Source organism: Phyllostomus hastatus, unplaced genomic scaffold, assembly GCF_019186645.2.
Source record: "Phyllostomus hastatus isolate PE091 unplaced genomic scaffold, TTU_PhHast_1.1 phas_scaffold_193, whole genome shotgun sequence".
Taxonomy (NCBI): Eukaryota; Metazoa; Chordata; class Mammalia; order Chiroptera; family Phyllostomidae; genus Phyllostomus; species Phyllostomus hastatus.
The window spans coordinates 7,388,865-7,405,414 of record NW_025334015.1 but is presented as its reverse complement, the minus strand read 5'-3'; the positions used below and the strand labels follow the sequence as shown (position 1 = coordinate 7,405,414).

The 16,550-nt window shown below is 43.3% G+C and overlaps 1 protein-coding gene across 5 annotated transcripts in view; it reads left to right on the top strand.

Annotated features, from left to right (window-relative positions):
* NTM (neurotrimin) overlaps positions 1 to 16,550 on the top strand; it is a 939,739-nt gene that overhangs the window by 906,363 nt on the left and 16,826 nt on the right. For all 5 annotated transcript variants that reach the window (XM_045860340.1, XM_045860344.1, XM_045860343.1 and 2 more), the window contains 2 exons: positions 10,628 to 10,762; positions 12,665 to 12,785. In XM_045860340.1, coding sequence (XP_045716296.1) covers positions 10,628 to 10,762; positions 12,665 to 12,785 — 256 coding nt within the window. The remainder of the gene's footprint in view (positions 1 to 10,627; positions 10,763 to 12,664; positions 12,786 to 16,550) is intronic.

Below are 16,550 nucleotides of genomic sequence, written 5' to 3'. Positions count from 1 at the left end.
TTGGATCCCAATGGCTTTGTAGATTAATTGTTAAACTATCAATTTACATTTCATCTTAAGCAAAGAGGACAGTGAACATTGCAGCTGTTTGGGGAACAGGATCTTCTGTGTGCCGCGTACGGTACAGAAGAAGCTGTGAAAAGCTGACGGAGCTGGGGGACAACGGATGATTAGGTGCCTAACAGAAAGCAGCGAGCATGATGAGATGCGTGTCCCAGGTATATGTAGAGTCCATATGAAATAGTTGCACATCTGAGACCTGGAGGTAAATAATGGCATTGAGACATCACCACACATCAAGTGCCCTATGATTTTAGCTCCTGGCTCACTAACAACTGATACTAACATGTTTAAGGGAAATTCCAGTTATATAATAGAAGCCAACAATTCAGTCTGTCCCATTCCACAAAGATGGTACCTATGTTTGATACCAAAAGTAACTTTCTCATTGATTGTTGGAAGCCATACCTTGCTTCTATAGCAGACAAAAGCAGGTTTGGGCTCTTCAGAACTTTTTTTCTGAAAGAGATCTTGTAAGTTCATTCCCTCTTGGAGAAATCACCAGACTCTATTTTCTGTATGCAAAGGAACAGTCAAAGAGAAAAAGATATATGAAATATATGTATATTCTGTTGTGGGGTTCTGCCCAGAGAGGCCACTCTCCCCCCATCCGCCACAGATGAGAGTAAGTCTACCAACACGAGATCTGCTTGGGGAGGAAAGGTGGCCAATCTCTCAAAGGAGAAGGGCCAGGAACCTGTTCCTCAATGGGCTTTTATTGGGTTTAATTTGCATAGGAATACAGGTAAAGCACATCAGTCATTGTCAGGCAGTAAGGATCAAACAATAGATAACATTCAAAGAACTATGAGGGCTTATTCTGATTCAGGGTCAGATAGCTAAAGGGCTATAAAACTTTGGGAAAACAAACTCATTCTATGCTTGGACCCTTATCACTTAAATTGAGGCTATTAGCAAAGCAGGTTTCACAGGATTTTATGCATTCTTTCTTAGGCCTGATCCTCCCAGGGAATCGCCCATTCCTGCCCAGGGCTACACCACATTGTTTCAGGCTTAAACCAGGCAGGGGCAGTAAGACATCCAAGAGATTAGCAGACTTCTTGCAGACAGAATGAGGACTCAGGCTGTGTCAAAGCCAAAGGGTGAGGTTCTATCACCCCCTTTTTCTATAGCCCCGTAAGCCCTTCCCTGAGGGCCCCTTCACAATGGTGCCTGTCTTAAGTTGTTGATTCCCTTGAGGAATCTTACCTGTCATTGGCTAACCAGTCATTCACCCCGGGCCAAGCAGGGTGAAGTAAAAGGGGGCAGAGGTGGCACCCCTACCAGGAAGATAAGCTTTGTCTCCTTAGTAACTTATGGTCCCAAGGTCTCTTTACTTAGGTTTAGTCATGGGGGGTTATAGCTTCTGAAACCAGGCAGGGTGGTTCCCAACATCATCCTTTTATTTTTCACTTTGAAATTAGAGACATTTCTCAAGCCCTCAGCAGGTCCCGCATGGGCTATGCAGCTGTACGGACTTTCTTTAATGAAATCATCCTGAGATATTGTATCCCTTGTAAATCAAATCCTACTTTAAGTGAAGGGAGTTGAGCTTTCTAGTTAAAGGATCTGTGATGGATCCTTTATTAAGTTTATTATTATGAAATCTCTACTGGAAAAGCAAAGATCTGATTATTCTTTCATTTCTGCGTGAAGATTTTCTTGTATCCAGGATCTTGTATGTTAAAAAGCTCTCAAACTGAGTCGTGGAATCCTTAAGATCAATGGTCATGAGAGCTACCATTTACTGAGAGATTGCTATGTTCTAAGTACTTTACACATATGCAGACAGAATTTACTTATTTAATACTCACGTTAACCTTGTAAAGTTGTCTTATTTCCCCCATCGAACTGAAGAGGAATCTGAAGCCTGGGGAAGTGAACTGTCGGATGGTAAATGCTGCAGGGCTCAGTGTGAGGGCATCAGAAACCAGCACGCCCTATAGCACAGCCGCAGGCAATCGTGTGGACAGCCAGTGCCTTCCACCTTAACATCAGACCCTCAGAAGGTATTCCATGTTGATGCCATGTTGGGAAACGCTCTTTAACTTTGATAGTCCTACCCATTACAGCGGATACTGCTCTCTGGTTTTTGTGTGCAGCCTAGCTGTCCTCAGCCTGATCCTGCCACACAATGCTAACATCCATGCCGGTGCACACAGCTCTTAGGGTCCCTCTGTAGGCCTGTAGACTGCAGCTTTCCCTCTGTTTCCTCTGCTCAGTTCTTGCAGTACCTACCATGTGCTCAAATACATATCTTCTGTTCCTCCTCTTTTCCCCTCGGTGAAGTGCCTCACCTTGGCCTCCACAGGCAGAGTGAGAAGGGGGCTCTCTTCTGAATGGCTATTGGCTGAGGCACATGGTTCTAGGTGGCCCGGGATGAGGAAGGACTTCCTGGGAATAACTGGCAGGTGTGGATGCTGGGTCTCACAGCGGCACTGCCTGCCTCAAACATCTTTCAGAAATGGTATCTCCTATAGTTTCTGGCTCTAATAAGTATTTTCATCAGACAACAAAACCAGTACCTCTGGCTTTGCAGGGGTTGGTGTTGAGAACCAGTAAGCAAACCTCTGTCACATGGTTCTTGTGTTTTTTGTGTGCACCATCCTTCCAGCATCTGAAAAAACTGTGTCTTTCACCATCAAAACACAAAACCTTCCATGCTGCTCAGCTCAAAGTAAAGGTACCTGGAGGGGCCCCAGCTGACCTTTCCTGCAAGCAGCTGTCCCTGGGGCCCAGTCTGAGTTTAACACGAACATCTGATGAAGTCAAGTGGCAAGAAAACTAGTCTAGTAATAGACTAGTCACAATATTTGAACTAAATTTTAAAAATAATTCATTCCAACTCTGAAGTTCTGGAATTCTATATTCTGGCTTTTTTTTTTTTTTAGTTTCTGAGGTCCAATGATTTTTATATCAGCTGGTGTAAATGCCATAAAAATATTAAACACGGAGACAGCTGTGTCTTCTCCTCTCCAATAGCGACAGCTGTTCTCCTGACAAGCTTATTCTCAGCTACGATAAAAATGCTAATTGTTGCTATTATTATTTTCAGTTGTAAAGGCTGTGAATGTCCAATCTATGAGCTCAGGAACTTGGGGTTTTCTTTTCTAAAGGGGTATTAGTTACACAGGACAGTTTTGTCCATTGCTAAAGGCGGCTGTGAGCTCAGCCCATTGGGCAACGTGGAACTCCTTTGGGGGCTTGAAGGCAGGTGAAATCCCGCTTCCAGCTTGCTTCATTTCACGGCTTGAGTTGTCAAATTCCACTTAATGGAATAGCTGTGCTCCTGAAAAGTTGGCTGTAGAACAAATTCTGCTAAATACATCACACTTCCTCATTGATCTTCATTTTTAAATTAAGGATGCATTCCTCTAGGGAAATAATTGGCCCCAAGACTAGTATAAATTATACTAAGCACTCAATAAACCTTTTTAAATCACATATTTAAAGAAAATCTGTTCTGTTAGAACATGAATAGTGATGGTATTTTTTAGCATCAGGAAATATAAATACAGCACTAAGGACAGTTACCAGAAGTGGCGCTGTCGTGGGGATAGAGCCACATGGGCATCAGGTGAGCAGCGTGGAGTCCATGGACCTTTTTTTTTAATTGAGTAACTCTGAGTCTATCGATCAGTTTATTAATAAGGATTTAACATATTTCTAATCATGTAAACTATTTCCCTGGGTGTCTTAAGAGACAGGATGTTCAAGACTCAGTCCCTGCTCTGAGAGTTTCAACAGCAGTGGGGAGCAAGACCCGTGACTAGACCACAACCAGCTGTGGGGAAATGCTATTAGAGCCGGAGGAGCTGTGGACTGGACATCAAGAGAACTGGTGCGCTCCGGCTCTAAACAGACGTGGACTCCTCTGAACTGTGTATCCCCATGTGAAACATACAGGGATTTAACAAAATCACTAACTCCCTAGCTTGGCTATAGATGAGAATTTCCTGGTAAAATTATTAGAACTCTTCACCCCTGGACATTCTGATTTACTAGGTATGGTGGGATCTAGAAATCTATATTTAAATAACTATTCTGGGTAATCCTCCTGAATTGCACTCTGTTCTAGCAAAACAACTATGTGATTATATGACCATTAATGACCCTTCAAGCTCTTTGGTTTAATTTCTTATGATCTTAAAGACTAGATGAATGCTAGGTGAACTAGACAGATTCTACATTCAGGACAGCCACAGGCACTGAAATTTAATAGACTAATGGGAGTATATTAGTTTCCTAGGGTCCCACAGCAAAGGAACACAAATGAGTTGGTTTAAGCAACAGAAATGTGTTGTCTCACAGTTCTAAAAGCCTGAAGTCCAAATTCAAGGTGCCAGCTGGTCCATGCTCTGTCTGACCGCTAAAGGAGGAATCTTACTTTGTCTCCTGGAGCTTCTGTGTTTACCAGCCACCCCTGGCTTTCCTTGGTTTGAAGGGGCATCGCTGCAGCCACATGGCCGTCTTCCCCTTTGAGTCTTCACAGCATCCTCCCCCCGTAACTGTCTTTGTGTGTCCAAACTTCTCCTTTTTATGAGGACACCAGTCATATTGGATTAAGACTCACACTAGTCTCTCATTTTTATTTGATTATCATTGTAAAGACCCTGTTTTCAAATAAGGTCCCCTTATGAGGTGCTAATGGTTAAGGTTCTTGGTATGTTTTTGGGGGATACAATTCAACTCATAACAGGGAGTTTTCATGGAAGAATAAGAACTTGAAAGGTAGGTAGACTTTGCTTAGGATGACAAAAAGAGCATAGTTTTCTAAGTGATACAGTCAGTTTGTGAAAAATGAAATTATCGTGTTTGTCCAAGATGAAAAATAGTATGGCCTGGCTTACAAACTGTGGCAGGGCACTGCTGATGGGACTGCAGAGTGGTGCAGCCACTACAGAAAATACTATGGAGGTTCCTCACAAAATTTAAAATAGAACTACTATATCACCCCACTCCACTTTTTGGTACCTATCCAAATAAAATGAAAACACGAATTCAGAAAGATATACGCACCTTCGTGTTTATTGCAGCATTATTTACAATACCCAAGTTATGGAAGCAACCTACCTAAGTGTCCATGGATAGATGAATGGATAAAGACATGAGATGTGTGTGTTTGTATACAAATGATACTCAGCCATAAAAATGAATTAAATCTTTCCCTTTTCGACAACATAGATAGACCTACAGGAAATAAGTCAGAGAAAGAAAAACACTATGTGATCTCACTTACAATGTGGAACCTAAAAAATAAAACAAACAAAATAGAAACAAATATAGAGAACAAACTGATGGTTGCTAGAGGGGAAGGGGAGTGGAAGGGAAGGACACAAAAGGTAAAAAAGTATGAGTAAAAAATTTCCAGTTATAAAATTGTGAGTCATGGGGGTGTGGTGTACAGCATACGAATATAGTCAGTAATATGGTAAAAACTTTGGATGGTGTCAGGTGGGTACTAGGCATTATATGATCATTTCATTAGGTGTATAAATGTTGGATACCTAAAATTAATGTAATATTGTCTATTAACTGTATTTTAATAAAATAAGTTTTAAAATGAAAACAAAATAGTTCTGTTTTTCAAAAAGAGTTGTAGAAGTCGTGTTGGCGACAATGATCAAGTGGTGTTGATCATAGTGGCTAACACCTATAAAAACTTACCCACGTGCCTTTCACTGCATTCCGTTGTTCTCAAAGCAGCCCTGGAGGAAGGTCATGTCACAGTGCATTGTAGGGATGAAGACATGGTGGCACAGAGGAGTTGACGCTTCATGAAAGATGAAGGTAGAGGAGGGGTTTGTCTGATCCCAAACTTTTGCTTTTTGCCATGATGACCAGGTGCCTTCCTTGTGGTGCAAATGTGAGATAAACTTGGATGAGTGCTGCAGGCTGCTTTGCGAAGGGCTTTGATAAGGATGTGGAGTTTGGGTTCGATGTTACAGAAAACACTCACTTACAGTGTCTGAAAATGTGTGACGTTGTGAAGGGGATATTTTAGGAAATGAGTGTGTCATTTCTACCCAAGGATATATTTTCTTTAGAAAAGATTTATAAAAGAGAAGCTGTTGACCATGAAGAGTTTCTTTTCATACAGTTTTATCAAGTAATTTGCCTCTTTCCCACTGGTATCTCTTAACCAAGAATTTCCTATATCACTTTAAAAAGGATGCTCTGGTGATCTTTTTTTTTTCAATATTCTTTGTAAGTTTTCCTAGGTGATAAAGCATCAATAATTTCATAGCCAGAGCACACATGCTGTTAAAGGAAAACTTTCCTCAAATTATTAATTCTGTAAATTCAGATTTTAGTTTAATTTTTTTTTTTTTGCTTTCTTGTCTATTTGTCTTATGCAGCACCAAACTCATTTCTGGTGGTTCACAGTTTAATTTGTTATGTTCATACTAATTATCTTTCTCCTTGGTTTTGTCATCTATGCTTTTAGTAGAGAAAAAAGTATGTAAGGAGAAAGGTGAAACTAATGGCAAGGAAAGCTAAAATATATAAAGCATTTTACTGTATACAAATTCCTCGTCACATGCCTTACCCAATTGAATCAGAGTGTGCACATAATTGGTGAGTAGTGAAGTCATTATGGTTTTCCTATAATTCTGCGTTTGGTCTGGGGAACACAGGATATGAAAATAGAGGCCTCGTTGTTTCTTGCAAAATGACATAAGTGTGAATTCCTTCCCTCTGGTATTAAAATCTGGATGGGTGGAGAACTCATGCCTCCCCCAAATCTTAAGCGCTCTTACTTCTTTCCCAACATAATATTTCCTGATACTAATCAATAAAATTACACATCTTCACATAAACATGGTGACTTCTTGATTGCGATCACCCTAATATGTGTGAACTTGCACTTTAGTCTACAACTGTCATCTGCCTACTTGCTTCTCCACCTGGCAATCCTTATAATAGGCTCATTTAAGCTGGGTCCCTGTACATCTTACTGTGGTCACACAAGAACATATTTGGATGGTGAAATTGAACTAGATGTTCAGTCTCCAGGTGGAGAGAAGAACAGGGACCCCGGGAACCCTGTGGCCTTTTGTTTCCTTGCTTTGGTGGTGCAGTACACAGCTGTCCCAGACATCTAAGGTCCTCCCAGTCAGTGCTCCGACACTGGAGCTCTGTCCAGAAACAGCTGTCCAGAACTAATTTATTTCCTAATGCTACGGCACTGTTAATTTATAAATTACACTGGTAATTCAAGCTATTATTAATTTCAGATGGTGTAGGGCAAGCCTAATTAAAATATGACATCAATTGCCACACATATGTATCAAGGACTACCATTTAAAATTAATGGGAACATTAAGTGTGACACTGGCCTCCGCGATGCTTTGCACAGTAATTATAGCATTCTAGCAGGGAGAGATCTGACAAATGTAGGCTCGAATCTAGTAGCAAATAAACAACAACAAGATAAAAGGAATCTGAAATTCTTTTTTTAAGATTCTGTTTATTTTTAGAGAGAGGGGAAGGGAGGGAGGCAGAGGAGAAGAGAAACACTGATATGTGAGAGAACATCAATTGGTCACCTCTTGTTCATGCGCTGATTAGAACCAAACCCACAACCCAGGCATATGCCCTGACCAGAGATCAAACCGGTGACCTTTTGGTTTGCAGGATGATGTCCGACCAACTAAGCCACACTGGTCAGGGCATGAGCCACAGACTCTTCATTTAAACCTTCTCTGTTGATTTTCTTCCTCTTTCCTCAAGTCAAGTTTAGTCTTTCTTTCCCTAAAGATGCTTTGAAAACAATAAAAAAAGGCAACTATGACAATTAGAAGTTTCTTACTGGTTGAGATTATGAGTTTCTTTGACTTAATCCTGATGGTCTTCTCCGCATCCTAGAATTGTTGTCCCTGTGTTCTACTAATTGACATGTTCCTGATCCTTCCTGTGACTTCATAACTCTTGCTTGCTTGCTTTAGCAGATGTAGGCTGTTCTTTTGCTCTTCTGGAGGTGGTAGAGTACCTGCACGTGTACAGTGTGGGTTTCACACGGTGAGGCAAAGTGTGAGGAAAGGCCCGGTTTGGGCTTATTACTGATTGGAAGCACAGAGTCGCTGTGTCTGAGGAGTGGTGGCAGAGTTGGCAGGTAGTGGCCTTCTTTTACAAGACAGCTGTTTTGTTATTGTTATTGCTACTGTTGTTACCTAGACAAAACCGGCGATCTTGATGTTGAGGCAGAGGACAGCACAGGAAGAACTCTGAGACTGCAATACCGTTACTGGCCAACGTCCAGCATCCTGGTTGCCAGGAAATGCCTTCTACCAATTAGGTAGAATAAATAGTAAACCAAGGCAGGGAGGAGGAAGCAGACATGTCTCACATGCTGACTCAGTCCTGAGCCTGGTCTGATGATATTGCCAGGTGTTCCAACATCACAAGAAACACTATGTTAGCAAGAAAGAAGAGAACTCCTTAAAATTCTATGTAGCGTTTCCACTATCTGGGAAAGAAAGCCTTGAAACTGTGCTTTCATCCCGAGACCTAGAATTTGGGAGAGGGTCCACAGTACCCACAGAAGAAGCCCCTAAAACAACTTTGGCTAACTGTCTACCTCTGGTCACTATCTTTCACGAGGGAGTCCCTGGTGCTTACAGAAAGAGCCCATAAATAACTTTGGAAAGTGCCCCAATTTTAATTAACTGCCTCCTGTCGCATATTTGTTTTACAAGATGAATAAATGGAGTCTGGAGCAAGATAAGGATTTGGGCTAACAGACCCCCACATATACCTAAGTTTGGGTCGTCACATCCCCCTGGGAAAGCTGGCACCACATTTACACATTAATCAATATGTAACTGTTTTCTCCTCTCCCACAAACCATATAAGTCCTCAGAACAAAGGACTTGCTCTCTCTCAGGGGCTCAGGGTGCTCTTGGCTCTCGGGTTACTGGGTCTCTGACCACGTGGCCTCAGGCTGCCCGGGGGCTTGCCACCCTGGTCATCGGCCACTCTTACTTTCGCTGCTTTGCCCTGAAACTTTGCCTTTCATCCCTACTCTACCCAGTCCTGTTCTCTTCCATAGGAACGGGTCACTAATAAACTGATTACATGCTAATAGATTTACTGATCTGTAATTCTTTACATGTGTCAGCAAGAAGAACCAGGTCTTTCCCGTCAATGATGTCACATAACAAATACGACTGTAACTTACATACACATATATCATTCTTTGCATTTTTATCAGTTTATTCCTGTTGTTATTTTCATGCTTTGGAACAGCAGATACATGGCATTATGGAATGGTTCTATCACCTGGAGAGAATACTTCTTTCTTCCCTTTTCTCCTCCTGTGGAGCCACTTACGTTGATGTGGTTTCACTCCACCTGAGTCTGTACCTCCAGGCAGGTTACAGGAATACCACCTAAAACACCAGTGTGCAGCGCATAAAAGTTTTCAGTGTGCTTTCATGTACAATATATATAGTTTTCATTTGTTCTTCCAAACAACACTCTGAGGCATTAGGATTGGATGTATATTATGCCTGGGAAAATGTCTCTCAGTTACTAGTGACAGTCTCAACTAATGCTTGTTGCCCCATAATATTAATAGCACCCCCTTTTACTCTTAAAAGTATCCCAGGTTACATGAAAAATGTATCATCATGCTGATCACTTAATTTACAGAGGAGACAGGCCCCTTTCCTGTGATGGAGAGATTTCTTTTGTTCTTCATTGTCTTTCCACATGGAGCCTAGAGCTCAGGCTGCCTATGGCAGAAAACCAAGGAACCCGTCTCCTGAGCTTCAATGGCATGGTCTTTTCATAATCCAATCCTCATGGCCAGACCTCAGATGGGAAGTCTAGTAGGTAGAGGGTTGTTATTATTACCCACAATTTTTCAGTACAGAAGCTGGTGCTGGGGAAGATGAAGTGACAGACTACGATGTGTAGCCGTGTCTTCTTGTTCCTTCCTTTCTGCCAGGTTTGTGATTAGAGTGTGCATCCCCATTTCTGGTTTGTCTTCAGGATTCCAAAAGCTCCAGCAGATCAAAGTTTAGAAAATTAATTTTTGGTTATCAATTGAGAAATGCAAATGTATTTTATTAATGCTTTCACTGCCTTTCGTGACGTGTGTGTGTGCATGTAACTGCTATTGTATTTTTCATTGATTCATGGCCTGGGATGCAGTCGTTAGCTTTACACTTCAAGGTTCAGTGTACATGGCACCTGGATCAGAAGGAATTAATATACACCTAAGGGGTCTAGCTCAGACCCCAGAGCCTGACTGCTTGGTAAGGTCTGGGCAGTGTAAATGTCACAATTATGAATCACCTATGGGGACCAGTAATTCTCTAGGCATTTTTTTGGTCCAGGTAGGAGCACAAGCATCTCAGCTCGTTCATGGGGGACCTAAGGAAGTGGCGGTGATGAACGTGGTAGAAGAGAGGAGGAGGTGTGAATCCACATAGTCCCTAAGAATTTGAACTTAGATGTGGCAGACATAACCATGGTATATTTTGTTTTCTAAGAGAACCCTTTTGGTGTTTTTCTTGTTTTTGTTTTTGTTTTTTCTGTTTCATCGTACCTCCTCCCGCAGCGGTGGGCTTTGTGAGTGAAGACGAGTACTTAGAAATCCAGGGCATCACGAGAGAGCAGTCTGGGGACTACGAGTGCAGCGCCTCCAATGACGTGGCTGCACCAGTGGTGCGGAGAGTAAAGGTCACCGTGAACTGTAAGTGGTGTTGTGACCCCTTGCCCTGTGTGGACGTGTGGCTGGCTGCTGTCGTGGCCACAGAGAGGAGCTGGATCACAGGCCACCTGCTGGCTCAGGATGGGAAGTCTTGTGGCATCCTTGCTCACTGTCCACTCTGAAGAGCAACAATTCTGAACTATTAAAAAAAAGTATAGTTGAATGTAATTTCATATAATCCTAAACTTGACTTATTTTCCCAGAGGATCATTAAATGGTCTTCGATGCATATTTTACATAAACAGGTCTTTAAATCCCAGTTTTTCCGTTACTTTGTTTGTCATGTCCCTAAGCTTCTCACTCTCTAGTTCAGTAATCTCCATAATGGGGAGCAAAAATACAATGTTTATGAAGGCAATATCACAATTTCCATTTATGGTATATGTATCTTATCTTTTCACAATTATACATTTTGATGTGCTTATGCATTCACAATTTAAATATAAATAAACATACACATGATAGGGAGTGTATCTCAAAACCTGATTTTGACTAATAGAGCTACCGAGTCTAAAAAGTTTAAGAGGCCACCGCTCTAAGTCACTCATCTTCTTTGGCCAACCATCCAGATCCTCTCCAGCATCAGTACTGCTCAGCTCCCCCCACCTGATTCCTCACTGTGTTCACTGACTTCGCTCTTTATGCCATTCCGAAAGCTTTGTCTGTCGTGCCCATTTGAGTAAGTCTTGTGACGGAACAGAACCCAGGAACTAAAGCTACAAATAAGAAACCTTTCTTCTTCAAAAGTTGGATGGGTGGATGTAGAGGAACAATAGTCTGTATTTTCTTTACTGTAACATTTTGGTTTCCATTACAATCTGAACCTAATTAATGCAAAGAACTTTAAGAAGCAAGAAAATAGGTATAACAATGCTACCGCATTTTGTGCTCTACCACAATTTTTTAAAGGACTCAAATGACTCACATTTCATAAAGACTAAGCTAAGGAGTAAGGAAATGTGAGCAAAGGGGAAACATATTTTTAAAAAATATGTGCAACCTACACATAAGTCAGCATGTGAATATATCCCACAGGGGGTTAGCTGTGGATACAGTGCTTGGTTTTGAGTTGTCAAAGCGAAGAGAGAAAACATCATCTGTTTTAAGGTTTATATCTGTAAGACCAAAGCAAACTAGTTGCTTGGTAGAAACACTGCTTCTCCTCCTGTGGAGACCTGGAGAATTTTACCTTTAGGGTCTCTGCAAGTAGAGCACATTGAAATATAGTCAACAACATTGCATACAATATCTCTGTGTTAAGTAGAATAGCAAGTGTGTTATGTCTGTTTCTCACAATGCACTTCGTTGCAAACTGTCGGAATCGCCAGGCATTAGGTGAAAACTTCAAATGCGTGTAGGCTGAGTATGTAGGTCTAGTTGGGCCTGGCTTGATTTGGGCGTCCATTTTAGAATATCTGGAAGAATGTTGGATCTGTATATCCTTCAGGCAATCCCCCATGAATATTATTTCCTGCAACTGAGCTTTTGCTGGGAATTGAATAGTATGAGCTTATATACTTTGGCAAGAACCCGTTTTGCAGAAATTGTGTAAGTCTGATTAAAAGTGCTGACTGTCAACCCATGGAGTGAAGGGTTGATGAGTTGGCATCATCCTACAAAAGTTAAAAAGTTGAAACAGGAAATGGCCCTGAATACCTGCTCATTCCACCTCTGGTCATAAAGGAACAGAAGCATTGCATCCTAGGAAGAGCAGGTTTTTGCTCAGAACTACCTCAAGTGCTTTCATTCTGTGGCATGTATTACGATTTGTCAGCTCAAGTAAGCGAGGTAGATCAGAAAGTAAAGAATAAAATCAGTGAGTGAAGCAGTGGGTTTCATTTCAGAATGCATTTTCAAATGCTATAGGACATCTTCTCTCTGCAGATCCACCATACATTTCAGAAGCTAAGGGTACAGGCGTCCCCGTGGGACAAAAAGGGACACTGCAGTGTGAAGCCTCAGCAGTTCCCTCAGCAGAATTCCAGTGGTACAAGGATGACAAAAGGTAAAGACCCCTTCCCTCTACCACCCCTCCCCCACACCCACAGAAGAAGACATCTCCTCTGGGTTCCTGATTCCAGATGCTTGCAAATGAATCCCTGTAAAATCCTCTCTGAATTGCTCCTACCTATAAGGGGGAAACAATATACCAAAAAGTCTTTTCTTAATATGAATGAATTGTAGCAATGTTTTCAATGTTGCCATTCAGAATCAGCACTCACCAAATAACAGGCCTGAAAGAAAACATTTTTCTAGGAAAGCAAAATCTCATGGGAAAGGCCACTAGGAGCACTGTAAGGCCTATGGATTTTTTATAGGCCAAGACAATATGTTCTGCCTGAAGCTACTGTTAACACATTCTCAGACTTGCATTGGGTGTTAGGAATGCTCAAGGGGCACTGGGAATGGCTCTGAAGTCAGCAGTAGCTCCAGGTCTCAGTTCAGTTGCAGACACTATCAGTATTGGGTTATGAGTCCATGACCCTATTTAGCCTCCCTTTGTACCCAGGCTGTTCTTACACTGCAGGAAAAAGACAGAGGACTCTTCCTTTCCTTCTCATCACTGCAGCTGTCAGCGGGACACGTGATTCACGTAGCCCTGCAATGCCGGGAGCCATCTGATGGCACGTCACCACAGGGTTCAGCAGCTCAGAACGTCCAGGAACTGTGATCACCGCTATTAGAAATAGCTATTTTAGGATGGATGAACAACCAATAAATGTGTCCATATTCAGAACACTTTTTTTAAAGATTTTATTTATTTATTTTTAGAGAGGGAAGGGAGGGAGATAGAGAGAGAGAGAGACATCAATGTGCGATTGCTGGGGGTCATGGCCTGCAACCCAGGCATGTACCCTGACTGGGAATCGAACCTGCAACACTTTGGTTCGCAGTCCATGCTCAATCCACTGAGCTACGCCAGCCAGGGCTCATATTCAGAACACTTTTATAAAAACACAGAGGGGATGATGCAAAAATGTCCTGAAGTGTGTGTAGGTGGAGAAGGAGGAAGGAGTTTGGAGGCTGAGAAAGGAACACAACAGAGAGGGTGGTGGCAGGAAGGAGAGCAGTGCACCCACTCCAGGCCCTGAGGGACCCCACTGCTGCCCATAGTATGCGGACCTTCTGCAGTGGGCGTGGGCTTCTTTCTTTGTGAGGTCAGTCAGACACCAAAAGCTTTTCTGGGCTCTCAGTCAATCACTGAAATTTGTTTAGGACCATGTCACTTAGGCATAAGAGTTATGGTACCTTACCATGACTGTTTCAAAGAGATCCAGTGCATTTCCATCTGTGAATACAAATTCCAGCGGCTTCTGGCTGCTGTGCACTGTATTCCCTTAGCCCATCGTGTGAGCGGAAGAACCGAAGCAGAAAGTGGAGAACAAACTTGTAAAGAGATAAGAAGAAAGAGCTGGCTTTCCCTATTTTTCCAAGAATTCAGAATCAATTAGAAGGAGTAAAGTTTTTTCAGTAAATAAACATGGCTGTCTTTCTTAGAAGTCCTGCTTCACTTGTCCCTGCCTCCCTCTTCCTGAAGGACCTTCTGTATGAATGTCTAGTATCAGAGGAAAAAAATGTGGAGCACAGGGTCAGTTCCTGAGCCTTCCATTGTCCAGTTCTTCATGAAAACTAATCAGCTGTATACTGTTTCCTTAACTTTTTATAGAAGAAAAATACAAGCAAAACGTATAGGAAAGAGGATCTTAAACTATGTGGTGGAGAGTAGAGGCAGATGTAGGCAAAAACAGCTCTCGGAGCCAGCTCCAGCTGGCCAGACGGCCGGCGTTGGCAGCTGCTGTCTGCACCAGCACTTCCCCAGGGCAGTGGGTCAGAGAATATCACCTCAGAGGGTCCTCAGAGCCCCCTGGCTCAGGCCACTTGGATTCCTCCTTTGTCTGAGTTCTGCTGGTGGCAGCTTTCTCTCTCTCCTTTAACTAATTCTGGTTCATTCTCCACTTGCGGCTCCTTTCTTCATTTCCAGTGTTCTCCCAGTGAGTGAATGGAGTTGTCTGTCCTCTGGGCACCCAGTTTAACGAGAATGGTCTGTCTTCTCAGGCCTTGTCGCTGCCTCTCCTTGCCAGGCTGCTGCGACTGCCTGAGTCCCTCCAGGCAGGTCTCCGGGGGCAGGCGCATTACACCCACCTGGGGAGAGATCAGCTGCGACCTGGCTCACAGTTCCAGAGAGACAAGTGGACTTCGGAGGCCAGACAAAAGACTCTGTCTGATGTGGAGAGCAGTGTTCTCACATGTTAGGGCAAAGGTCTCTCTGCGACTACAGAGCAGCACTAGTCATTGCATGGCACTGTGCGAGACATCAATCAAAGGGGGAGAATGGAATGCTGTAGTTAATAAAGATGACCCGTGCACGAGGACACCAGCCAATAAAAAGTCGACAGGTTCATTAAGAGACTGAAGCCTGGTAGCAGTGTGGGATGGGAAATGTGTGACCACACAGGGAAAAGGAACGTGTGTCATTGCAGAAGCTGCAAAGTGGTGCAAAATGCTGCTGGCACTTTTTTTTTTTTTTTGAGCTCAAGACATTTCAGAGCTGTCAAGTACGAACCTGCTTGGCTAAGTGTCTCTCCCCACTACAGGGCGGGAATCTAATTCACAGCTTGGTGTTGTGTGAAGCCTGTGCCCCAGCCCAGGAACGGCATCAAGATGGCAACTAGGATCAATAAGCTGGATGGGCTCTCAGAGCCAGTAGATGGGTGGACCGCCAGACCGTCTTTGCACAGCACCCCCTAGAGAATCGATGTCCACATAACAAACTGGAAATGTGACTGGGTTCTGGCCACACAACTGGACGCCTCATTCCATTCACAGAGTGCTCCCATTTCAATGAAGTTCACGGACTAGGGCCACTTCACTGCACCTGGAAGGAAAGGCTCCCAGAGGAAAGTCTACATAATGCAAAGCAAGTCAAGTTCTTCCAAGCAACCTTCTGACTTCCCTGGACACAGCGGGGTGAGAACCCCGCAGCCAGCGCCGGGCGTCTCTTTCAGTCACGGCCGCTGTGAGTTCGGCTGCGGAGGGTAGTGCGCTGTAGTCCTGCGGGGACCACGCCTTCCGGTGATGGCGGAGCAGCCGCCATCCCCGCAAGCCTGGCTGTGCCCCCCAGGAGTTCTCGGTGTTAACTCCATCGAAGTGCATCATATGGAATGGTGTTTTGTGGTTTGCAAAGCATTTTCTCGTCATGATGTCGCTAAGCTTCCCTTTATTTCTGCCTTGAATATTGTCTTTCTCGGTGTGATGACCCTGCTATCAGCTATTTGCCCCAGTTCATGCCCCCAGAGCCTGTTCCATTACGTGCCCGCCTTGACCTTGTTTACTCTCTACACACCCTGCTCCAGGCTCAATCTGAACAGGCAGCTTAAGTTTGTGACCCCATTCCCCAAGACCTTCCACGCAGATGGATGTGTACCCATCACTGTATTTATTTTTCCCATAACATAGACTTAGAAGCTGGGCAAGGAACTGATTATTTCAGGGAATGGAAAAGGTTAGCTTGAAGTCCATTCTCTGAAATAGGACATTCCAGAGTTTTCCAAAAGAGGGTTGGTCTCCTGATTCCTAGGTAGGCATGCAGTTGTAACAGGAACTGTTGCTAACGACCTCGTGCAGTGGAGGATGTAGCCTTACTAACCCTGCAGACAGCTTTCTCCTTACCCTCTCCCTGCACCCAGTAGTGGAGTCTGTGGTTCTGATACGTGTATCTCACTGCTTTCCTTGCTAACCATTGGTGGCACTTCTTTTCGTGGCCCCTACC